The sequence below is a fragment of the Monodelphis domestica genome, chromosome 2, assembly GCF_027887165.1.
Source record: "Monodelphis domestica isolate mMonDom1 chromosome 2, mMonDom1.pri, whole genome shotgun sequence".
NCBI classification, from domain to species: domain Eukaryota; kingdom Metazoa; phylum Chordata; class Mammalia; order Didelphimorphia; family Didelphidae; genus Monodelphis; species Monodelphis domestica.
Window position 1 is genome coordinate 370,332,703 of NC_077228.1, and position 25,401 is coordinate 370,358,103.

Genomic DNA, 25,401 nt, shown 5'->3' on the forward strand with positions numbered 1-25,401 from the left:
GAACAGGGTAGAGTTAAATTGGTTTACCAAGAGGTTAAGACCCAAGTTCAAATTTGACCTTAGACACTTATTAGCTAAGTAGGTAGAGTAAGTCCTTGGGCAAGTCCCTTAACCTCTGTCTGTCTCAATTTACTCCGTTATAACATGGGGCTAGCAATAGCTCCAATCCTTAAGGGTTATTGTGATATATTTGCAGAAAGCCCTTTGTAGAGTGCCTGGGACACAACAGGCACTATGTTAATGCTCATTTTATTTCTTCTTTGTTCACTATATCATGCTGCCTATCTTAATTACCACCTAATAAGTACTTTTTCATTCATTATCTCTGTAGAGTTTAAGCCTGCCCAAATATAATGTTCAGCTCATTTCACTGCTGTACTGGTGTCAAGTCTTGCTTAGGATTTAAGGGCTATGTAAGATAGCCAGTAAGATGGTCATGGAATCCAGCCAGGACCAATAACCATCCAGAAGCAAAGCTTGCAACAATATTCCTCTGCCTTATTGGTGCTAGTTGGCTGCCTAAGAGGCTAGAACCAAGCAAATGTTAGGAAGTGGCTGGTGGTGTTTAGTCATTTTAGTCGAGTTTGACTCTTTGTGTGACCCTGTTTGGGGTTTTCTTGGCAAAAACACTGGCGCAGTTTGCCATTTCCTTCTCCACTTCATTTTACAGATGAGGGAACCAAGCTAATATGGTGATGTGGCTGGCCCAGAGTCATGAAACTAGCAATTATCTGAGTCTGGATTTGAACTTAGGAAGATTTCTTAAGTATTAGATGGCTGCTACCTAATGGCAAAGGCCCTAGCTAGGTTATTATGTATAAATGCTATATTAAATTTTATTGTTACATTATGTTATATTAATATTGTAAATAATTTTATAGGTTATAATAACTATAAATAACTCTGTCTTAGTAACACTCTTTAACATTTTTAAAATTCAAAGATATTTTATTTTCCCAATTATATATAATAATAATTTTCAACATACATTTTCCAAAATTATAAGATCCAAACCATCTCCTTCCCTCCTTCCCCTCCCCACATTTGAAGATGATAAGTAATTTGATCTGGGTCATATATACATGTATTAGCATGCAAAACACCCTTTTATATTGGTCATTGTTGTAAGACCACACGCATACAAAATGAAACCCCCCAAATAAAACCATAAATACACGGATATGTGTAAAGATTAAAATTAGTAATAGATAGCTAAGTATTATATTTTAAAAGTTTTATTAATAATAACTAAAGAAAAAGAACCACCTGAACTCAGCCCAGTGGCAGGTCCAAGAGCATGTGGGAGGAGTCACATCAAACTTAAATACCATCATATAATCACACAAATGTGGATACACAGGAGAGATTAAAGGGAATTTTGGGAAAGGTAGTTTTTTATATTTTAGGGGTTTGAGAATTTCTAACTATACATTCCCCCCCCCCCGTGATCCTGCTGGGGAAACCAGTCTCCCCAAAAGGATCATGGAAACATAGCTAACTTATAAATTGCAATAATTTGTGGATAAAAGGGGGGGGGAGAACAAAACCAATGATTACTAGGTTGACAAAAAGCCAAGAGTATACATTCAAAATAAAGGCATTTCAACCCCCCCAGTTCAATTCACTTCCCAAAGTTCACTCTGGATCTTCTGGTACAGCATGTAGTCTCTGTGGGCATCTTCATGGCACATTCTGGATTCTGGGAGGCAGCAAGTTTTTTCACCTAAAATTGCTCAAATTCAAATCAAACTTCACAACAATAACTTGGCCCCCCTGAGGTGAATACCTCAGCAGCACAAATGCAAGGATCACTCAGGAATGAATGGCTAAGTTATGAGGTACATGAATCAATTAGCAAAATCAAAAATCAAAAACAGCAAAGAATTCAAATAAAAGAGAAAAATAACTTATGGATGAAATACAAAATGTAAAAGTCTTATATCTAGAAAATCTAAGTAAAGGAAAAACAAACCTATAACAGATCCTTGAATCAGAGCCCAATGAAAATGATTTAAGAAATTATGTACTTACCCAATCAGTAGTTAGGACTACAGAAAGTTTGCCACAGCATGAAAGACAGAAAAGAGACTAGATTTCAGCAGCAAATGGGAGCCAGGATGGCAGCATAAATGTTTGCTAAAATGTGGCTCAGAGGAAGTTGTAATATAACTGTAATATGAGGGCAGGGAGAGAATGGAGTCTTCCCTCCCTGCTGGGTCAGGACCAGAGTGAGGTTTACAAAGTCCAACCTCTGACATATGTCAAAAGAGCTGCAACCTTGAACCCCAAACAAGTTCAAGTTCTCTTGTCTTGGCTCAAAATGACATCAATCTTACTGGGATCAGTCTCTTTGACCTTGTGCTCCATAGGCACTATGCAGGTGCTCTGTGCTTCTGTAGCACTGTACAGTGGCTCTTTTTGGATTCCGTCTTTTCTGAAATCAGACAAAATCGTTAAGCAAAGTCCCATAATTTTTTAAACAATCAATGGCATCATTTCTATAGTCTAAAGCTTTTTAGGCATGCATTGACAGAGCAAATGTATTTTTAACTTATATTACTGCAAAATAAAAAAAAGAAAGAAAAATCTTTTCAATACTGTTGACATGTGCTTCATATACAAAAAAGAGAGGAAAAAATAAAACTCAGACACTATATTGCACATGCAAGGAAAAACAACAATAAAAAAGTTTTAAAAATAAAAAATATATAGCTTAGAATCAGTGACACACTGTGTCAGTTGTGTAAGTACAAATGATTTTCAGAATAAAGCAGTAACACAGTAGATAATGCATTCAAAGAAGTACCAAAGTCCCCCAAATTCACAATAGCCCAGTTAATTATATTAGCCAACAAACCTACTATCATATTTCATATAAGTTGCAATATGACAAAAAAAAAACTCTATGAAATGGTGGATATTTGTCACAATTTTTATAGATGTAGCAAATCTTTCAACCTTGGCAAACATATTTTTAAACAAAGTAAAATTCTTTGGGTCTAGAATATCACCAAGAAATCTAGATTGTTCTGGTGGAAGTAAATTAAACTGAAGAGTTTTGCAGTTCTTTTTACGGCTTCCTGCTTCATAAAAACACCTTGGTAGGAACATCTCTTTGGTCCTCTACCTTTAATACAACATTCTTTATAATATAAATATAAAATATCATCCATTCAGAAACCACTAGTTATCAAAAACTATTTCTGAAAATCCCTTAAAATTACAATTAATTTCTTAGCTTATTAAATTCTCTAAAGGTTTTTTATAGCTTTTGATGAAATCTATCCATAATCATCTATTTGACAATACACAAAGGCAACATGTCATCTTTGATGGATCTAGTGAAAATAGTTTGGGCAAGATGTTCATGGGCTTACAATCATTTTTTGTTCTTCAGCAAAGGTAAAGGTACAAATTAAAGATCAATATAGGCAAAACATAGCTTTAGATGATTCAGTATAACAGAAAGATATTGATTAGGTTAAAACAGATAAACTTAAAAAATTTAAACCTCAAAGCAATCAGTAAATATAATAATATAAATCAATGAGAAGGTGCAGGCAGGCAGTGCAGTCAAAATCCTTTTCACCAATCCCAATACACTTATTCGCTATTATAGGAGGAGAATAAACTCAAAATAGCAAGAAACTTCCAGATCTCTTTTAAATTTTCCTTCCCCTCTCCCAGTATTTATTATCCATTCGCATTTCATTTGTCAGAGCTCTGAATTTTCTCATAGAAGCACAGGGCAGAATCTCCACCCTGCATGTTAAGAGCAGTTAAGACTTTTAGAACTTTTTCAAAATATTTCAGGTTGGTTTGTAGTGTAAACAGAAGGAAATAAAGTGGGAAATCTCCAATGAAAAGAAAAACTCCCAGGAAAAGAATTATAGAGATCCAAACTGAACTTTTTAGCTCTACCAACTCAAACTGTTGTTTCAGAGTTTCAAGCATGCTTTGCAATAGCATTTTTCCTGAGAGACACTGAATGGAAAAATGGCTAGCATAGGCTCCTACGTGGCAGGGTGGGTGGGTGGCTTGAAAGGATTGGGGTCTCACCCTCAGCTCAGAGACTCGAATCAGAGATAGCAGTGGGAGGCAGCAGTGGAGCAGTTCTTCCTAATAGCAGGCAGAGGGAAGAGAAACTGCTCCCAGATTCTCATGGTAGGTGGCAGCAGCAGCAGTGACCACAATGGTGTAAAGGCTGGCTGGCTGGGTGGCTGGTAAAAAAATTACTAATTTAACTGAAAACCTCTCTTAAAAATATTTGAGAATTCTATCCCTTCGTAGATTAGTCAAAAATGTAAAGATTAAAATTGATAATCAATAACTAAGTACTACATTTTAAAAGTTTTATTAATAATAACTAAAGAAAAAGAACTATCTGAACTCAGCCCGGTTGAAGGTCCAAGAGCACGTAGGAGGAGTCACAGCAAACTTAAATACAATCACATAATCACGCAAATGTGGATATGCAGGAGAGATTAAAGGGAATTTTGGGAAAGGTAGTTTTTTATATTTTAGGGGTTCAAGAATTTCTAACTATCCATATGAAAGATAGTATGCTTTGATCCTCATTCATCCCACTCAATGGTTGTTTCTCTAGAGATGGACAGGATTCCCTGTCATAAGTCCTTCAGAATTGTCCCAGATCACTGCATTGCTGAGAGTAGCCAACTTTTCACAGTTGATCACTGTACAATGTTGTTATTTTTACAATGTTCTCTCAGTTCTACTTATTTTGCTCTTCAATTCAGGTAGATCTTTCCAGATTTTTTTGAAATCATCTTGTTTATCATTTCTTATAACACAATAGTATTCCATCAATAACATGTATCTTGATTTGTTCAGCCAATTGATGGACATTCCCTAAATTTTCAATTCTTTGCCACTAGAAAAAGAGCTACTATAAATATTTTTGTACAAACAGATCCTTTCCCCTTTTTTGTCACCACTTTGAGATACAAATCCAATAGTGGTATTACAGGATCAAGGGGTGTGCTCAATTTTATGGTCCTTTAAACATCATTCGAAATTGCCCTCCAGAATGGTTGGATTAGTTCACAGTTCCACCAACAATGCATTAGTGTCCCTATTTTGCCACATTCCTTCCAACATTCATAATTTTCCACACAGCTTTCCTGAGTTGTGTGGCTCAGTGGCCAGAGCCAGGCCTAGAGATGGGAGGTCCTAGGTTCAAATCTGGCCTTAGATACTTCCTAGCTGTGTGACCCTGGGCAAATCACTTGACCCCCATTGCCTAGCCTTTACCATTCTTCTGCCTTGGAATCAATATTGATTCCAAGATGGAAGGTAAGGGTTTTAAAAAAATAATTTTCCTTTAATTTCATATTGGCTTTTTCTGTTGCTATTGGGATAATCACATAATTTCTATTAGTTTATTATTGATATGATCAATTAGGCTGATAATTTCCCTAATATTAAACCAGCCTTGCATTCCTGGTATAAATTCCACCTGGCAATAGTGAATAATGCTAGTGGTAGATATGTTGTTGTAGATTTATTGCTAGTCTTCTAGTTAAGCTTTTTGTATCAATATTCATTAAGGAAATTGGTCTATAATTTTCTTTCTCTGTTTTTGGTCTCCCTGGCTTAGACATCAGCACCATATATGTGTCATAAAAAGAATTTGGTAGGACTCTTTCTTTGCCTATTTTGCCCTATAGTCTATATACTATTGGGATGAATTGTTCTTTACATGTTTGATGGGATTAATTTGTGAATCCATGTAGTCCTGGGGATTTATTCTTAGGGAGTTCATTGATGGCTTGGTAAATTTTTTTACCTGAGAGGGATTATTTAAGGATTGTATTTCCTCTTTTGTTAATCTGGGCCATTTATATTTTTGTAAATATTCATCAATTTCACCTAGACTTATTGTCATAGTTGGGCAAAATAGCTTGTTTGCTTTCCTCTTCATTGGAGGTAAAATCACCCTTTTTATTTTTGATACTGGTAATTTGATTTTTCTTCTTGTTTTTAACCAAATTAATTAATGCACTGTCTATTTTATTTGCTCTCCCCCATAAAACCAACTCCTAAACTTATTTATTAATTAAATAGTTCCCTTACAATTTTATTAAATTCCCTTTTGATTTTTTTAGGATTTCCAGTTTAATCTTTAATTGGGAATTTTAAATTTGTTCTTTTCCTAGTTGTTTGTTCATTTGTTGTTGTTGTTGTTGTTGTTGTTGTTGCATGCCCAATTCATTGATCTGCTTTTTTCTGTATTTTACTGTGTAAGCATTCAGAGATATAAAATTTCCCCAAAGTACTCCTTTGTCTATATCCCATATATTTGATATATTGTCTTCTCATTATTCTCTTTAATAAAATCACTGATTGTTCCTATAATTTGTTCTTTGACCTGTCCCTTTTTAGAATTAGATTGTTTAGTTTCCATTAATTTTTAATTTGTCTTTCTATCAACCTTTATTGATTATAATCTTATTGTATTATCATCTGAAGATGTTGCATTTGTTATTTCTGTTTTTCTGCTTTTAGTTGTGAAGTTTTTAATGCCCTTTTACATGGTCAATTTTTGTGTATGTAGCATGTGCGGCTGAAAAGAAGGTATATTCCTTTTTATCTTTATTAAAATTTCCCCAGAAATCTATTAAATCTAACCTTTGAAAATTTTTCATTCTCTTCCTTTACTTCCTTTGCTATTGCTGTTGTTGTTAGATTTATCTAATTCTGAGAGGGGAAGGTTGAGGCCCCTAATTAGTCTAATTAGTATAGTTTTACTGTCTATTTCTTCCATAAGCTCATCTAGTTTCTCCTTTAAAAATTTGGAGGCTATACCATTTGATGCATATATGTTAAATATTGGTATTACTTCATCATCCATAGGGCCTTTATTCAAGATATAATTTCCTTCCTTATCTCTTTTATTTTATTTTTATTTAAAACCCTTACCTTCCATCTTTGAATCAATACTGTGTATTGGTTCAAAGGCAAAAGAGTGGTAAGGGCTAGGCAATGGGGGTTAAGTGACTTGCCCAGGGTCACACAGCTAGGAAGTATCTGAAACCAGATTTGAACCTAGGACCTCCCATCTCTTGGCCTGGTTCTCAATTTCCTGAGCCACCCAGCCCCTCCTCCCCCCTTGTCTCTTTTAATTAGATCTAATTTTGCTTTAGCTTTGTCTGAGATAATGATCACTACTATTGCTTTTAAAAAAAGTTAATTTTTTAAAGCCCAATAGATTCTGCTCTATTCCCTTATGTTTACACTGTGTGTCTACCCTCCCCCCCCCCCAATGTGTTTCTTGTAAGCAATATATTGTAGGATTCTAGTTTTTAATGCACTCCGCTATCTGCTTTTGTTTTATGGGTGAGTTCATTCCATTTACATTCACAGTTATTATTACCTTTGGTGTATTCCCCTCCATTTCATTTTCCCTTTTTGATCTTGCACTTTCTTCTTTCACTCTGATCTTCCATGCAAGTGTTTTTCTTTCAATCACCACCACCCCCATTGCCCCTCCCTTATATTACTTCCCTCTCCTACTACTCTATAGGGTAAGACAGGATTCTATACCCCAATGAGTCTAGTTGTTATTCCCTCTCTGAGCCAATTCCAATGAGAGTAAGGTTTAAGCATTGCCTATCACCACCCTCCTTCTTCTCTCCATTGTAATAGTTTTTTTTTTTCCATTTCTATTTAGGTGATATAATTTAACCCATTTTACCTCTCTCTTTTCTTTTCTTTTTTTTTTTAAACCCTTACCTTCCGTCTTGGAGTCAATACTGTGTATTGGCTCCAAGGCAGAAGAGTGGTAAGGGCTAGGCAATGGAGGTCAAGTGACTTGCCCAGGGTTACATAGCTAGGAAGTGGCTGGGGCCAGATTTGAACCTAGGACCTTCCGTCTCTAGGACTGGCTCTTAATCCACTGAGCTACCCAGCTGCCCCCCTCTCTTTTCTTTTATCTCAGTGCATAACTCTTTTTCACCCCCCCCCTTTTTTGCATATCAAGTCATCCTAAACAACTTACTACTCTCTATTTGTATACTGATTTTTTTAGTATTAGTATTTGTATACTAACCCCCTACCCTCTATCTATTTGTATGTTCCTTCTAACATCTCTGCTAATGATAAAAATTTTGAGTTACAAATATCTTTGGAATATAAACCTTTTCAGAAGATACTCACAAGTCTTGGGGCCTCAGTGCAAGGGTTGAGCAGGGCTCTCTGATCCTCCCCTTAGACTAGTAATAGCCAGGTAGGGACTGCCTTGCATTGGGGTTGCACTAGTGTTTGGGTCTTCCCTGCTGACTTGGGCAGAAGCTCCAAGTCTCACTTCGGGCTTATACCAGCCAGGCACACTGTGGATTACCTGGCAATAGAGCTTGGGACCTCATTGCAGTCTTGAATGGGCCAGGTGCCATGGACTTGAGGCCTCATTGCAGGCTTGTGCAAGGGCTTGGGACTTCAAGGGGTGGGCAGGTTGCAGGGCCTCAAAGTTAGTTTATGTCCAGGTGTAGAACCTGGTGTAGTAGGTGGGGGGTGGGGGTGGCTTGTTCTCCTCTATGTACAATGCCCTCTCCCCTCTCCCCCTGAGAAATAGATCCTTTCTGCTGTGATAGAGGCTGGCACTAGAGAAAAAGTGCCAGACTGAAGAGTATGTGAAATTTATCACCTCAACAGGGGAGGGGCCCCAGGAGTGAAATCCTGAGGAGAGAAGATTCTGACTGGAGAGCAGTCAGGGTCTCTCCGTCTTGAGACATCGAAGTGAGAAGGTAGATAAAGACTTTCTCCTGAGGGTTACCCATTTTCCCTGCCAACCTCTATCACACTGCCTAACTTTTGAGTAGTTTCTGCAGGAGTTACTTCACTCTGTCCCCTTGTTGTTTCTCTAACTCCTTATTCATTTTGAGGTGCTATTTTTTTTTGTTTGTTTAAACCCTTCCCTTCCATCTTAGAATCAATACTGTGTATTGGTTCCAAGGCAGAAGAGTGGTAAGGGCTAGGCAATGGAGGTTAAGTGACATGCCCAGGGTCACACAGCTGAGAAGAGTCTGAGGTCATATTTGAACTTCCCATCTCTAGGCCTGGCTCTCAATCCACTGAGCCACCCAGCTGCCCCCATGAGGTACTATTTTAAGGTTGGTTTGAGAGGATTCTCAGAGCGCTTCTACTTTCTGCTGCTCTGCTATCTTCTTCAATTCATTTTGACAAACATTTCACATACTGTTTAGTAAGTGCCAGCCCTTACTTCTCTTCCTCTAGCATTGGACTACCCAGAATCAATGTGGCCTGACTTTACTATAAGAGGTTCAGGCCCCCCTCCCTTCTTTTCCCTTTAAACCCTTTCCTTCTGACTTGGAATGAATACCAAGTATCAGTTCTGAGGCAAAAGAGTGGTATGGGCTAAGCAATGGGGATGAAGTGACCTGCCCAGGGCTGCACAGTCATCTAGCTTCCTCCCAGACTGTTCTTTTTACAGGTTGAGGAAACTAAGGTACATAGAAGTCAACTCACTTGCCCAAGATCACAAGTAGAACAAATAGCAGCACTGGGTTCTAGTCTGGGGTCCTTTGATTCCAATTCAGTGCTGAGACTACAAATACACACACAAAATAAAACATAAAGTAAATCTGAGGAGGAAGGTTATGCCCTTACAACTGAGAAGAGCAAAGAGGGTTTTATAGAAAAGGTGCCACTTGATTTGAACCTTTTAGAAAGATTAGGAGGAGAAGTAAGGAAACACAGTGAATAGAGTACCAGGCCTGGAGTCAGAAGGACCTGGGTTCAAATCTGCCCTCAGACACTTCTTAGCTTTATTACTTAACCTGCATTGCCTAGACTTTGTATTCTTCTGTCTTTAAGACTGATACTAGGACAGAAGGTAAAGGTTTAAAAAAAATTAGGACTCAGATTAGAGATGAGTGCACTTCTGGGCAGAAGACTTTCTATGCAAAGGTATTAGTTGAATGTGGGGGACGAAATGTAGAATTTATTTTTAAAAATTAGTCATTTGGGTATATGAGAGGAGGTGTGGGGTAGTGAGAAAGCAGGCTGCGAAGCCAGGAAGACCTACATTTGAGAACTATCTCAGATCTATACTGGTTCTAGGACTCTTGGCCAGGCCTCTCTGGGCCGGGGAACTCTGTGTCCTCCAAATTGCAAAAAAGGGGCCTTTAGTAGTGGGAATTTCTTCTCAAGGAGTTCCTTATGCCAATGAAATTCCAGGTCCAATGCTAATCACCATCCCTTTTTATGTGCATGTTTTATCTTTCCTTTAGACTAGGAGCTCCCAGAAGGGAGAGGCAGGGCTTGAAATGTTTTCATCTTTGTATCCCCTTCTTCAGCATGCATAGCATTGTTGTTCTTGAATTGTGATCAGTTTTTTGTGACCCCATTTGGGGTTTTCTTGACCAAAGTGCTGGAGAGATTTGCCATTTCCTTCTCCAGTTTATTTTACAAATAAAGAGACTGAGACAAACAGGGTGAAGTGACTTTCCCAGATTCACAGTCAGTAAGTGATGGAGGCTGGATTTGAACCCAGGTCTTCCCAACTCCAAGCCTGGTGCCTTATCCATTGTGCCACTTACCTACACCCCACCATGTTCCAACTCTCTCATACCCAGTCTATCCTGTACATATCTTATTCGTAGAGTTGTTTTCATGTTATCTCCCCTAGCAGATGAGGAGCTTCTACAAGCCAAAGGCTATTTTTGTCTTTCTTTGTATCCTCAGAACTTCATCCCATGCTTGGCACACAGTAGGTGCTTAATAAATTCCTGTTGATTTGACTTGGATCCTCCCCTGGATACTGAACTTCTCATTCCAAAAGGAAAGAGTCCTTAGGCCCAAGACAGGGAGTTATTTCTTTTTTCTTTTTTTTTTAAATTTTATAATATTTTATTTGATAATTTCCAAGCATTATTCATTAAAGACAAAGATCATTTTCTTTTCCTCCCCCCCCCCCCATAGCTGACGCATGATTCCACTGGGTATCACATGTGTTCTTGATTCGAACCCATTGCCATGTTGTTAGTATTTGCATTAGAGTGTTCGTTTAGAGTCTCTCCTCTGTCATGTCCCCTTAACTGCTGTGCTCAGGCAGTTGCTTTTCCTCGGTGTTTCTACTCCCACAGTTTATCCTCTGCTTATGAATAGTGTTTTTTCTCCTAGATCCCTGCAGATTGTTCAGGGACATTACACCGCCACTAATAGAGAAGTCCATTACATTCGATTATACCACAGTGTATTAGTCTCTGTGTACAATGTTCTCCTGGTTCTGCTACAGGGAGTTATTTCAACCCTTCAAACAACTATATAAGTAAAAATATGAATAAACTGCTCCTCCAAGACTATTTGCATATGGCTCTCCTTTTTGATGGAGATCAATTATTCAGTGCTCCATGCCTACATGAAGGAGAGTTGGAGATGGCTTGCGAGAGGAGAAATCCTGGAACCACTGTCTTCTTTTGGAAGCTGGAAGCCCAAACACTGGGATCTCTCCTTTCTGGAGCTCCTAGTGGAACATGGAGTAATTAATCTCTCCCAATGAAGAGAATATTCCACGAATGGGCTTTGAGCAACAGATTTATATGTGAATATTCCAAATGTACTCTTCTGCACCAATATATACCAATGAAAATAAATTTCCTCCCAATAAGGGCTCATTGCAAACCTTACTATGACTGTCCCCTTGCCCATAGGTGAATGCCACTGCCTTCAAAGACAGTTCAACATGATCTCAGGGAACAGAGCCTGCATTCAGGGAATTTCCTCTTATTTCTTCTCCCTTTGTCTCCTAGGAACCAATCACTGAAAATGCTGAACTCAGGGGAAGCACTTACTTACTGTTCTTTTTGTAAGCCCGGCACAAAAAGATGATGCTGGGTCTCTGTGGCAGAGGGGAAAGATTGGCTTGTCTTTGGGATAGTACTTGCCATGGGAGCCCCTCCAGAACCAGCCCAGTCCCCAGATTGACACCAGCAGAGGAGCCGGTGCATTGTACTCAACTCAGCCCTCTTGAGAGTTGGGTTTTGAGCATGGGAGGCAGCTGAAAGAAAACTAGATAGATAATACATCTGTTTTCGGAAGAGTCTGTTGTTCTCTGTACTGGCTGCTACTAAAAACGACTTGAAACTGGCCACACATCAGTTTTGGTTCTCGTGACTAAATCAAGGAATGGTACTGGGGTGCTGTGTCATTAGAAATGAAACTATTTCTTAAACAAGAACATTTCAGCAGACGTCTTAATATGCCTTCAAATATTTCAGGTAAAAAAACTAAAGCAGAACCTTGGTCTTGCCTGCTGCTCCATAAGTTCTTTACAGGGACCGGGGATGAGATAGGTCCTGATACCAGTTATCATCAGGCCTCAATACCAAATGTTCTGAAATTAATTGACCTTCCTTGAGGACCTGTTGTAGGAGGAAGTTTGGGGGCTCTGGATTAGGAAGCAGGCAACTGAGTTCCTTGTCCCAAGTCTATCACTACCTGGTTTTCTCAGCTATGAGAAAAAGGGGTTTGGGCTCGATAATTGCTATAGAGTCCAATGAATTTGTGATTGCATTTAAGCCCTCCTTTTCAGGGACTTCCCAGCATGCTGCTGAGTTGTTTTCTGTTTCTACCTTCCATCAGCTCTGCTCTTATCGAAGTTGATGATATAGTGACAAGAGGAGGCTCTGCCACTGCTGAAGACATCAGGCAGGAGAACGGAGCAGCTGAGGGCCTATCTGGGGAATCAGCATTGGCAAAAGTAGTGGCAGCATAAGGATGTCAGCATTAAGTTTTTAATGCTGTATCAGTCAGGCAGTAGCAGATTTCAATGGAACACACAGGAAACCATGCAAATGATTACCTTATCAAGTTCCTTCCCCAGCTTGCATTCCATTATCTTTTGGTTGGTGGCTTTCACACAGGTTCAGAGATTTGTCACTCAAGATTACCCAAGAACTTGGCAGGGGCCTCGGGTGGTTAGAGGGAGGGGACTTCCCATACTATCTGAAGCTTGTCAATTCCAGCTGGAGTCAGAGCCTGAGGGACCCTTATATAAGGGCCATGATGCCCAGACCCTTCATTTGACAGGAGATCAGGACATCACTTGTCTAAGCTCACACAGGAGGTCATGAGCAGAGTCAGAATTCAAACCCAGGTCCTCGGACTCCAGATCCACACATACCCCACATGTTGTACTGCCAGGCAGCTGTTAGTAGGCAGAAAGGTAGAAAAGCCTTCCAGATGATTATAAAGGGCCCGCCACATTAAGATACTCTGTAGTTTCAGAGAAAACATAACTTCAGGTACTTTACACATTTGTATATAAATCGAGTTAAGATTTAAATGGAAAATCTGCCCTGATGCCCACAGGAGTTTGGGGGAATGGGACATAAGGAAGAAGAGGGCACTTTCTAAGTAGAAGCTTCTTCAGTAGGATCCTAGGATATTAGATTAAAGCTTAGGAGGGACTCAAGAAGTAATTTAGTGCCATTTTATAGATGAAGAAAGTGAGGTCTAAAGGAGTGAAATGACTTGTTCCAGGTTTTGAAAGAATCAAGTGGAAGAGCTTTGATTTGAATTGAGGTTCTCTGATTCCAAATACAGCACTCACTGCTACATAAACCTTTGTGAGGGGAGGGTCCTCCCACCAATTCAACATTTATTTAATGAGCTTCCACTATATGCCCATCACTTTGCTCCATATTATGGAAAATAGTCGAAGTATAAGATGAGTTCTTTCATATCCAGGACTTTGTAGGCCAGTTGAGGAGGCCAAACTAATATGTAAGAAGCTACTATAATTGTCATTATTATTTTTAATAATAATTTAAACTTTAAGGCTTACAAAGTACTTTATATTTGTTATTTCATTTGATTTATGCAAAAACTCCGTGAGGTGTATGCTATTATTATTATTATTCCAATTTTGTTGTTGTTGATCAGTCATTCAGTCTGTTTGACTCTTTGTGACCCCATTTGGAGTTTTCTTGACAAAAATACTGGAATGATTTGCCATTTTCTTCTCTTGCTCATTTTAGAGATAAGAAATAGAGGCAAACAAGATTAAGTGACTTGCTTAGGGTCACAGAGCTAGTATCTAAGGTTGGATTTGAACTCAGGTCTTCCTGATGCCAAGTCAAAAGTTCTATTTACTTAATCAGATAATAAATAAGTACTAAGCTGTGGAACATGGGCTATAATATATGTTCAGAAGCTCCAATAACTCAGAGAATGTAAAAGGCTTCATAAAGGAAAAGGAATTTATGCTGGGTCTGACAGAATGGGTGGAATGACAATAAAATGAGGGGAGAAAGGTGGTCATTTTGGGTAGGGAACAAGTAGAAGCAAAATCCTAGAAGCAGGAATGTAAGCAGTGGGTCCTGGCAATAGTGAGGCCATCCAGGTTAGAGTGGAGAATGGCTGCCTTTTAGGGAAATTAGGTTACATGCTTAAGAGTGGAGCCACGCTTTGGGAGGCAGAGGAGTTTGGGATGTGTCAAGAAAGAAAAAGTAATGCAGAATCTTTGCTTGCTCTCGAGCATGTGAGTGACATGATGACAAAAGGGCTTTGTGAACAATATTCTCATAGTCTTTTGGATTTGGGTTTTAAATTGAGCTTCTTTTTGAAACTCTTTAGTTATTTCAGTTGTGTCCGATTCTTCATGACCCTATTTGGGGTTTTCTTGGCAAAGATACTAGAGTGGTTTGCCATTTCCTTCTCCTGCTCATTTTATACAGACATGAAAATCAAGGCAAACAGGGTTAAGTGACTTGCCCAGGATTTGAATGAATATCTAAGGTAGGATTTGAACTCAGTTCTTCCTGACTCCAGGCCTGGTACTCTATCTACTGGCTACCTAGATGCCCTATTTGTTGTTGTTGTTTTTAACATTTATATAGCATTTCATTTGATTTTTTGTTTTTTAATTGAAATTTTTATTTAATTAATTTTGAATATTTTTCCATGATTACATGAATCATATTCTTTCCCTCCTCACTGCCCCGCTCCTGTAGCCAACATGCAATTCCACTGGGTTTTACATGTGTCATTGATTGTCATTTCCATATTTTTGATAATTGCACTAGGGTGATCGTTTACAGATGCCCTATTGTTAAGAAGGACAACTTTCAAAGTATAAAATTGGGGGCAGTTAGGCAGCTCAGTGCATAGAGAGTCAGGTCCAGAGATGGGAGGTCCTGGGTTCCAATTTGACTTCAGATACTTTCTAGCTGTGTGACCCTGGGCAAGCCACTTCACCCCCATCGCTTAGCCCTTACTATTCTGTATTGGAACCAATGCACAGTATTGATTGTGAGACAGAACGTAAGGGTTAAAAAAAAAAGGATAAAATTAACTTGGTTCAAACCTGTAATCCCATCTACCAGGGAAGCCGAGGCTCACAAATCTCTTGGAGCTCAGGAATTCCAAGTTACAGTAGGCTGAGCCTATCTGGGGATCTGCACTAATTTTGCCATTAATTTGTGAGCCAGCCCTCGGGGTCCAGAGGCACTAGGCTGCCTGAAGACCCACAAACCAGCCTAGGTCAAAAGTGGAGCAAATCAAAGCACAGATACTAATCAGTCACAGGACAGAGCCTGAGAGTGGCCTTTCAACTTCCAGCCTGGATGAAAGAAGGAGAAAGCCAGCTTAAAAAAATAAATAAACAAAATAAAGCAAAATTTGTGGGTTAAATCACAGAATACCATTTCTCCTTCCTCCAATCAAGAATGGCCTTCTAGTGGTCCTCACAAAGTGAAAGCTACTTGGAAACAAAGGCTGGCTTTCACAATGCAGCTGAAAAATGTAATAAAGTTATCTCTTTCACGTCTTTTTCTTCTTCAGAGGATCCCAGATACTTGTCCAAGGTCATGGAGGCAATCAATGGAAGAGGCAGGATTTTAACCCAGTCCCCTGAAAGTAGGTGCTTAACAAATGAGAAATCCAGTTTTCGTTCTGTCCCATTTTCCAATTTCATTCCTTCACTTTCCCTCAGTTTCTTTCTCTACAGAGTGAGGGGTGCTAGACTAGCTGACCTTGAAGGTCATTTCCAGCTTTGGTGCCATGTTACTGTGATCCCTCGGACCTTTGAGCCAAATGAAATCCAGGGATGCATCTGGGATGTACCTCAGACAATAAGGTTAAACCCACCCAGCCCAAGTGTAAACAAGTTTTGCTCTTTCCTAGGTTTATTTGAGACACAAGTAACAAGTTTTTAATAACTGAGTTTCTTACAAGTATCTTCTGATGTCTTTTGGCTTTGTATCCTGTTGTATGTATTACATGTAATACTGCAAAATATTATACTTATATTGTACAAGTAACATTGTATAATACTGTGCTCCTGGAATATTGTAGTGTTGTATGTTGTACTTATAGTTTACAACTTCACATCTATGCCACTAAAACACCTTTCTTAAAATAACTGGACATTTCAGTTGATTTTGAGTGGCCTTAGGTATTTCTTTTTTTCCTTTTAAAACAAACAATCAAACAAACAAAACAGCCCTTACCTCTCATTTTGGAATCAATACTGTGTATTGGTTCTAAGGCAAAATAGTGGTAAGGGCTAGGCAGGGAGGTTAAGTGACTTGCCCAGGGTCACACAGCCAGAAAGTGTCTGAGGCCAGATTTGAACCCAGATAAGAACCCTGTGATCTCTACATCTGGCTTCTTAAACTACTGAGCCATCTGGCTGTCCTATCCTGGCCTTATGTATTTTTTCTATACTGAATGAGGTCTAATTAGTCCATTTAGAATTCAGGATATCTATCTGCTAATAGGCCATTTTCCAGGCAAGGGTTTGGCTCATGCTGGCTGGTGCAGCTACTATTATTCCAACTTTGAAGACTTCTCTATTAAATTTTCTAGCCAATCCAAATCACGGAGGCTGTTGGATACAGCCTCCTGGGTCATTCTCCTTCCTTTCTTAAAGCATATAGTACCTAACTCACTATCTCTCTCTCCTCCCTCACTCTTGCCCTTATACCATACTTCCTTTCTGACCCTAATAGGGATAGTCCAAGACTCTGGACTCAAGAGCCTTGAAAATAGCAATGCCCTGGGGCAGCTGGGTAGCTCAGTGGACTGAGGGCCATGCCCAGAGATGGGAGGTCCTGGGTTCAAATCTGGCCTCCAATACTTCCTAGCTGTGTGACTCTGAGTTAGTCAGTTAACCCCCATTGCCTAGCCCCTACCACTCCTGACTTCTAAGATAAAAGGCAAGGGTTTAAAAAATAAAGAAAATATCAATACCTCACTGAGCCACCAAAACTTTGTTTAGCCCAGTCCCCACGGCCATCACTGAAGGCAGTAATCCTTACGGAGAGGTGCTCTGCCTTCCTCATTACTATCAATGGTAGGCTCAAACCAATGACCACCAACAGGCATAGAGGAATAGGAGCTCCAGGAATGACAGTACCCACCATTCCTACCAGCCCTCAGAGACTTAATCCTGCTTTCATGGATAATAGGTTTTGTCTTTGATTTCTTTTTTGAGACCTCATATCCAAGTATTAAGTATCCTCAAATTGGCTTCACCATAAAACTGTCACAGCAACTAAATACAGACAATCAAATGAGTTGGCAACTCTTTCCAGAAGCAATAGATGATTAAGGTTTCTGTCATTTGTTCATGGGTGCACCATTTCTGCCTGTAGAGTTTTATAGACAGATGCAGGAGAAAAGTTCATAGAATAATATTTATTCTGGCTTTCTGGGGGAAAGCTACAATGCAAACCTAATCACAAAATTGATCCCAAGTAGATTCAGCATGACAGACCAATTTGTAAGGAAATAATTTATGGATCCCTTTTTTGCTCTCTAGATCTATGCTTTAATGAATTTGAGTAAATATGTACTTGATTGGAAGTTCATCAGAGATGTGCATGTTGGCAAGGAAACATCCTGCTCTGGCTCTATTTTCAAATATCCAGGGACATAATCTAGAAATCAGTGACTTCTGATAAGGCGAGGGGTACCTTTATTTATAAGTATGGGAATGAATGGGTTAAGATTTAAGATGGACACTTTAAAACAGTGGACCATTTTAATGAGTTTGCATCTGTGAAAAGATATTGTTCTTATAAATTCTGTTAACTTCAAGTACCTGTTAGTAGCATCAAAAATCGTTTGTCCATCATAATAAAAAAGCCATCTGTTTCTAGAGAAAGAACTGTTGGGGTCTGAATCCACCCCAAAGCAAACTTTTTTTCACTTTCTTTCTTATTTTTCTGTCATTTCCTTCCACAAAAGGATTAATATGGAAAAATGTTTTGCATGATGTAAGATCTATATGAGATTGCATACCAACTAGGTGGGGAGGAGAAAGAGGGAGGGAGAGAATTCAAGACACAAAATTCTTTTTAAAATGTTGGAAACTGCTTTTACATGTAAGTGGGGGGGGGATAAAATTTAAAAATAGTAAATTTAAAATGAATCTTTTGTCCATCATATTCAAAGTCAAGGCCAAACTTTAAGTTTAAATCCAACTGCCATAAAAACCTTCATGGCTCAGTAGTACACAGGCTATTGTGGTACTCTTTGTGAACAATGTAAACATAATTTCTTTTATTCCTGAGGACACTAAATATGGGAGACTGATCTATACCAAATCAGGACACCAGCTCAAAGGATTTAGAAGTGGAAGAGACTGGAGGGAGTATTTATCTCTACCCTATTATTTTCCAGAGGAGAAAACTGAAGCTCACAAACAGTGAAATGACTTGTTCAGTATTATGTAGGTATTAAATATTTCCCTTTCTCTTTTAACATTTTCAATCTCTTTTTCCAATCCCTTTGTCTACACTGGTTCTTTCTCTTATGCTTCCAAATATCCTCAAGTCTGCTTGTTCTTCGACAATTAAAAAAAAACACACAAAAAAACACTTCCATGAATCTTGCTCATCTTTTCATGGCTAACATTCTTGAAAGATTATTCTATACTCTCTATTTCTATTCCTCTCTAACTACTTAATTTCATAACAATATGGTTCCACCTCTAGCACTTAACTGAAAAAACCCTCAACCCCCCAAACCCTCTCCTAATTTCCAAGTCCAACAGCATTTCCTTAGCTCTCATTCTGAGTTCTCTGTAGCATGTGATATTGTCTTTGTGAAATTATCTTCTCACTTAGCATGGCACTCTCTTGGACTGCCTTTTCTGCTGATTTTTTCCTTCTCCCTCCCAAGTGTGAACACTTCCCAAGTGGTTGTCTTCAGTTCTCTCCATTTCTTTTTCTTGGTGATCTTATACATTCTCACAGCTTCAACCATCACCATATAGGCAGCCCTAACCTCTCTCTTGAGCTCCAGTTCCATAAACCTAATGACCAATTCTGTAGCTATCTGGTTGATTAAATATGAAATTGATTGGTATTTTATCATAGAAGAGTGTAGTGGCAGGGAAGCATCTTACTTTGGTTTTATTTTTCATTTTTGGACATCCAGAAATATATTTTGAAAATTCAATTTCTTTAAGGAAATGGCACTTACTACCTGGGGAAAACTTGGGAAAGTCACTTTAACTGAGTCTCAGTTTCCTCACCTGTAAAATGAGAACATTGAAAAAAAAAAAAGATGATCTCTAAGCTCACATCCAGCTTTCACCTGAAGATGTAGCATTTTTCATGTCAATTTTCTGCCAGCACCTCAATCTCAACATATTTTAAACGAGTGTCATCATGTCTCCCTTTCCAGTTCCTCTGCATGAGATTCTATCAGTTGCTGGGGGTGGTTTTGTTTGTTTGGTTTTGGTCCAAACCTATGATTCCATTGGTATAAGGAACTCCCACTGAAGAAATTTCATTTACCAAGGTAGACTCAACTGTTCTACAATATATAACCCGGGGGCATTGAAAAATGCCTTACCCAGGAATCACGGACTTGTGTTAATGCAGTACCTACCAGTGCTTTTTGGTAGGAGGCACTAAATGATTACTGAATGAATTTGTATATTCCTATTTATAATAATAATAGCTAGCATTGGATAGAGCTTTAAGGTTTGCAAAGTGCTTTACAAATATCTCATTTGATATTTGACTATACTACAATCTTGGAAGGTAGATGCTATTATTGTCCCTAATATATAGATGAGGAAACTGAGGCAGGAAGAAGTTAAGTGGTTTACCCAGGGATACATGGTGAGTTTCTAACCCTACATTTGGACTCAGATCAAGCTCAGTGCTCTACCCACTGTGCCACTTGCCAACTATTGATGTTGTCGGTTCATGCATCAGGGTCACTGGCAAAGACCGAGAGAGGCATTCCATAGTTTGCTGTGTCATAGCTTCTAAGGGTTATTTTTACGGGTGTGGTAGACCCTAGCTGAAATGGTGAATCACTGTCCTGTCTGTGTGCTCAGGACAAATGGCTCTGGGTTGGATCTGAGCTCATGCTCCCGTACTTTCTTCAATGACTCCTTGAGTACTGGCCCTATAGCTGCTTCGTCTTGGCTTAGACTTTGACTCTACTTCTGACCCATCACCTCCTTTGGGTTGTTTCCAGGTCATGGAAATGTTCTTGAGGGTCATCCAACATACTCTCCACTACCAAGCTAGGATGTCATTTCCAATCTTAGTTTCACTGTGATACATGATTACTCCAGTACATCAGATGAAGCACCGTTTTCAACATTAACTTGAAAACACCAGTAACATTACAAAGGAGGGAAACGATTGATCAGAGCAAGAATGAACAACTTCTGAAAGCTGAAAGGGTTGAGCTGTCCTAAAATGTGGGATTCAGAGTGTTAAAGAGGCATTCAATTTTATCTGGGATTCATGTAGCAGGTAGGGGATTAGATGTGGTTTGTTGAATACATGTGAATGGGAAGTTTAGGAAGGAGAGTCTACACATTGCTGTTTGCCTGTCATCTCCCCCTTTAGCCTGGGAGCTCCCTGAAGAGAGAGATGACCTTTTGCCTTCCCTGGATATCCCCATCACTTAGCACCTTGCCTGCCATGTAGCTTAATAAATGCTCCTTCAAAAACACCAAAGAAAAACAACTGCTTGATTACATGGGTCAAGGGGAATATGATTGGGGATGTAGACTCTAAATGAACATCCTGGTGCAAACACCAACAACATGGAAATAGGTTCTGGTGAAGGACACATGTAATACCCAGTTGAATTGCGTGTCGGCTATGGGATAATGTTTGAAATTGACCAAATAAAAATAATGTAAAAAAAATAAATGCTTGCTCATTTGACTTATGTGTTTGATTACAAGCTGACAATGTATGTATATTGGTGTCTTACTAATGTGAAGGATTTTCTTTGTGATTACTCTTCCATAATGGATTCCAGTTTTTTGCATCCTAGCAATAATGTATATTGAGAAGGGAGGAAGGAAGGATTTGGGGAGTGGGTGTTTTGGAAAGATCAGAAATATTTTCCATGCCATATATACCCTGGGTTTTACACAAAGCTATTCCATTTGGGACTTCAATGATTGGCTGTGGCCATTTAGATGCATTATTTTTTTAGACCCTTATTTTCTGACTTAGTAACAACTCTAAGCCAGAAGGGCAAGGGTTAGGGAAACAAGGTTAAGTGACTTGCCCAGGAAGGGTTTGAGGTTACATTTGAACCCAGGTCTTCCTGACTCCAGGCTTGGCTCTCTATCCATTGTGCTACCTGTTTGCCCCTCTTGCATAAAACTATGTTATTGGATCTCATAAATCCTTAAAAGAGTACTGACTCCCACATCAATAGGTAGCATGGAGTTAGGGATCCAGAAGCAGCTAGGTGATGCATGGGATAGAGCATTGGGCCTAGAATCAGATTCAGCCTCAGACACTCACCACTAGCTGGGTTGGCCCTGTAAGTCACTTAAGCTCTGGTGGCCTCAGTTTATTTATAAAATGGGGGTAAACATAGTGCTTATATCTTGGGGTTGTTGTTAAGATCAAAAGAGAAATTAAAAAAAACTCTCACAGTGCCTGGCACTTAATGGGTGCTCAACAATGACTTCCTTTCTGGAGTCAAAGGAACTTGGTTTGAATCTGGGCTTGGCTACTTGTGTGACCTAAGATAAGCTACTTCACCTCTAGGTGTCCTCTCTGAGATTGTTGTCTGTTAAGGCTATTACCACCAGAAAATTTTTTGTCATTTTAGGCTGTATTCATAGAATGATCATGTCCCAGTGTATGCTGCCCACTTATCCTCCTGCCTCCAAGGTGGAGATCTATAGTACTGTTCTGGGCACTTGGGGTTTTGATGAACATTAATCAAATGCCTACTAGATTCATGGTCTTTTGCTTGGTGCTAAGGATAAGAGGGATGGGATAAAACATAGTCTGTACTCTAAGGCACTCACAATCCAGTGTAGCGAATTAAACATGCATACTAGTAATGATGACACAAGGCAGAATGGAATCCTACATAAGACAGAACTAGATAAATCAGGAGAAGAAATCTGAGAAAGGACACTGGGGATCCATGGGGGACAGGTGGGTGAACGAATATCAGGAAGGGCTTCATGGATAAGTAGAATCTGAGTTGGGCCCTGAAGAAAGGGATTTTCATGGAAAGAGATGGGGCAAACTCATTCCAGACATGCAGGGAAGCATGAGAAAAAATATGGAAATGGTAAAAAGGAAAGATGAGAATGAGGCTTACCGAGTAGGAATATAGGATGTGGGAAGGAAAACCAGTTGTGTTAGACAAGGTAAGTTTAGGTCAGATTGTGGAAGGCCTAGACTACCAAAAATACACATCACTGGAAATATATTTAGACTATTAGAAATAGATTTTACTTGATAGGCAAAGGGGTAGGGGTTGGATTGAAGGTTTCTGAGTGGAGGAGTGACACAGAAGAGAGGTTTACTAGGAAGACTCTTTTGACAGTAATTGGGAGGGACAGATTGGAGAGCAGTAATGAAATGACCTAATAGGAGGCTACTTATTATAAAAGTTCAGGTGAGGTGCATCATCCATCAATATGCAAGATCTTACCAGGGCAGAATCAACAGGATCTGACAATTGGCTAAAGATCACAAAGTTTTAAGTCTGTGGGTCTGAAGAATAGGCATGCCATCCACAGAACTAGAAAAGTTAGGCAGAAATGCCAAAGTTTTATTGGGGGGAGGCAGTGATGGGAGAGAAAGTGGTGAGGGTACTTTTGGACATGCTGAATTTGAGTTGCTATAAAAGTATGCCAAAGGACACTGGCAATGCAGGAGAAGTTTATAGTATCTTTTTAGATTTGGGAATCAAAGAAGTAATAACAGATCAATGGAATCATGAAGGGTCAAAGGGACTGGAAACTATATTATGGGGAATGGCTGGACAAACTGGGAATATTTGGCCAGAAGAAAATACTTAGCGAAGGTATAATAGGTGTCTTTAAATATCTGAAAGATTGCCATTGGGAAGAAGGATGACAATGATCTATATTGCTTCAGGTATGAGAAAGTGGGATAAAGGAACCAAAGTTATGGAGTGATATTGACCTCAGCATAATGAACATTCAAACAATGAGCATGCCCTTTGCTGACACTTGGCACCAACCAGAGGCTAGATTCTTATTAAGTGTATTGAAGAAAGGATTCCTATATTGGGTGGATGGTTGGACTACTTGGTTTCTGAGGTCTCTTCCAACTTCATGACTGTATACTTTTCCAACTTAGATCATCAACATCTTTTAAGGATGTTGTGATATAATCAACAGCTTTCAAAGAAGTGTGGAAAGCAGAGAAATATTTCCTTCTACTAAATCATTTAAAATTTAAAGGTTTGAGAAAATAAATAAATACTCTGGTACTCTATTAGGTAGTTAACAACAAAATAAAAAATCCAAAAGTTAAAAGGATATTTTTTTCCATTTTAAATGATCTTCTCAATTTAAAAATATGACAACAGAAAAATTTAAATATTCCCTTGAAACAGTCATGATACTCTGATTAAACCTTATTATACTTAATATAATCTTGCTTACAGTTCTAAACATGACTGTTTTACTAAAAACACTACTCAGAAATAAAGTCTGAGAGGCAAAATTAAGACAGATTACTCATCTATGAAAAGGTCAGATCCAATATATGGCCCAAGCCACTCATGTCAGATAAGAGTGATTTTATGGGGTTTCTTAAATTAGCATTGCTGTTCAAACAAAAAGTAGAAGCTGTGGTTGGAGTTGCAACTAAAATGAATGCAGACTTTAGCAAATATCCATTGTGTAAAAGGTGCTGAATTGAAGTCTGATTTGAGTAAGGGACCATCAGTCAGGTGTTCTTGCTAATCTGTTCCCAAAAGCATTTTGCTAAATTGTTTTCCACCTCTTCCATACCCACTCTGCTCTTCCCCCTAAGATGTCAGGCTCTTCTAAACAAGACTAACTTTAAGGAGAATAAAATGTAAAGCCATTTTAAAAAAATCCTTACCTTCTGTCTTAGAATCAATACTATGTATTGGTTCCAAAGCAGAAGAGTTTTAAGGGCTAAGCAATGGGGGTTCAGTGACTTGTCCAGGGTCACACAGCTAGGAAGTATATGAGGCCAAATTTGAACCTAGGACCTTTCATCTCTAGGCCTGGCTTTCAATCCACTGAGCTACCCTGCTGCCCCTAAGCTAATCAATTATTATAAGGAATTTTAATTGTTGTAATAAAGATTGCTTTTGATATTCATTACTCCATTCCAAGATCTCCCCTCCTTCTGGATTTGTTTACCAATCTTTCAGACCCATTCTGATACTAAAAATGAGTAGCCTTTACATCTATGACAGATAAATCTACATCTACAATAGATAAATGAATTTAGAAAAACAAAATTGTAGCTGTTTATCATTTACATTAATCATTACATTTAATCAACCACTTACTCAATGTAATGTCAATGCAGCTGAGAGACTATTGTTTAAAATACTGTGCAATAGTTAGTTTTAAAAAAAGGTCTGATAGAAACAAATTAAGTCCAACCAAAAATAAAATTAGTCCAAAAGATGCAAGAATTTAGAAACAAATATTTAAACCTTTAAGAAGCTTCAAAAGTTAAAAAAAAAATATGAATTCATTTTTGTCTCAATTATAAACTCTTTGGGAAGAACCAAAGTTGCCTAAGAATCTTTTGCCTCAATTCTTTTTTTTCACACTTTGCAACAGGTACTTGTTTCTAACATGTTGGCATATCTGACAGGAAAACCAATTTACCTCAGACCAAAATATCACTAGCTTGAGAAATAAAAAGTGAGACTGTCAGTCTTTGGCATGACCCACATAAATCAAACACCTAAACATTGAAAGGAAGGAAAAGTTACCTCAAGTAGCATATAAATTATACATACGCCACAGGATTACAAGTTACTGTCACTCAGTGGCTAATGTTGGTAGATGACAGATATTTCCTAAAAAAATGATCAAGCCTGGTTTCCAGTGAACTAGCATCTATATCATAAAGTTAATCCCAACAACAGGTAGCTTCATTA

At 38.7% G+C, this 25,401-nt stretch overlaps 1 protein-coding gene across 1 annotated transcript in view; it reads right to left on the reverse strand.

Moving 5' to 3' along the window:
- Nucleotides 1-920: 920 nt before the first annotated feature.
- The window catches only part of ATG5 (autophagy related 5), a 195,572-nt gene continuing 171,091 nt past the window's right edge, over nt 921-25,401 (reverse strand). Inside the window, exon 8 of the mRNA XM_056818630.1 lies at nt 921-2,434. Coding sequence (XP_056674608.1) covers nt 2,373-2,434 — 62 coding nt within the window. The 3' untranslated portion in view covers nt 921-2,372. The remainder of the gene's footprint in view (nt 2,435-25,401) is intronic.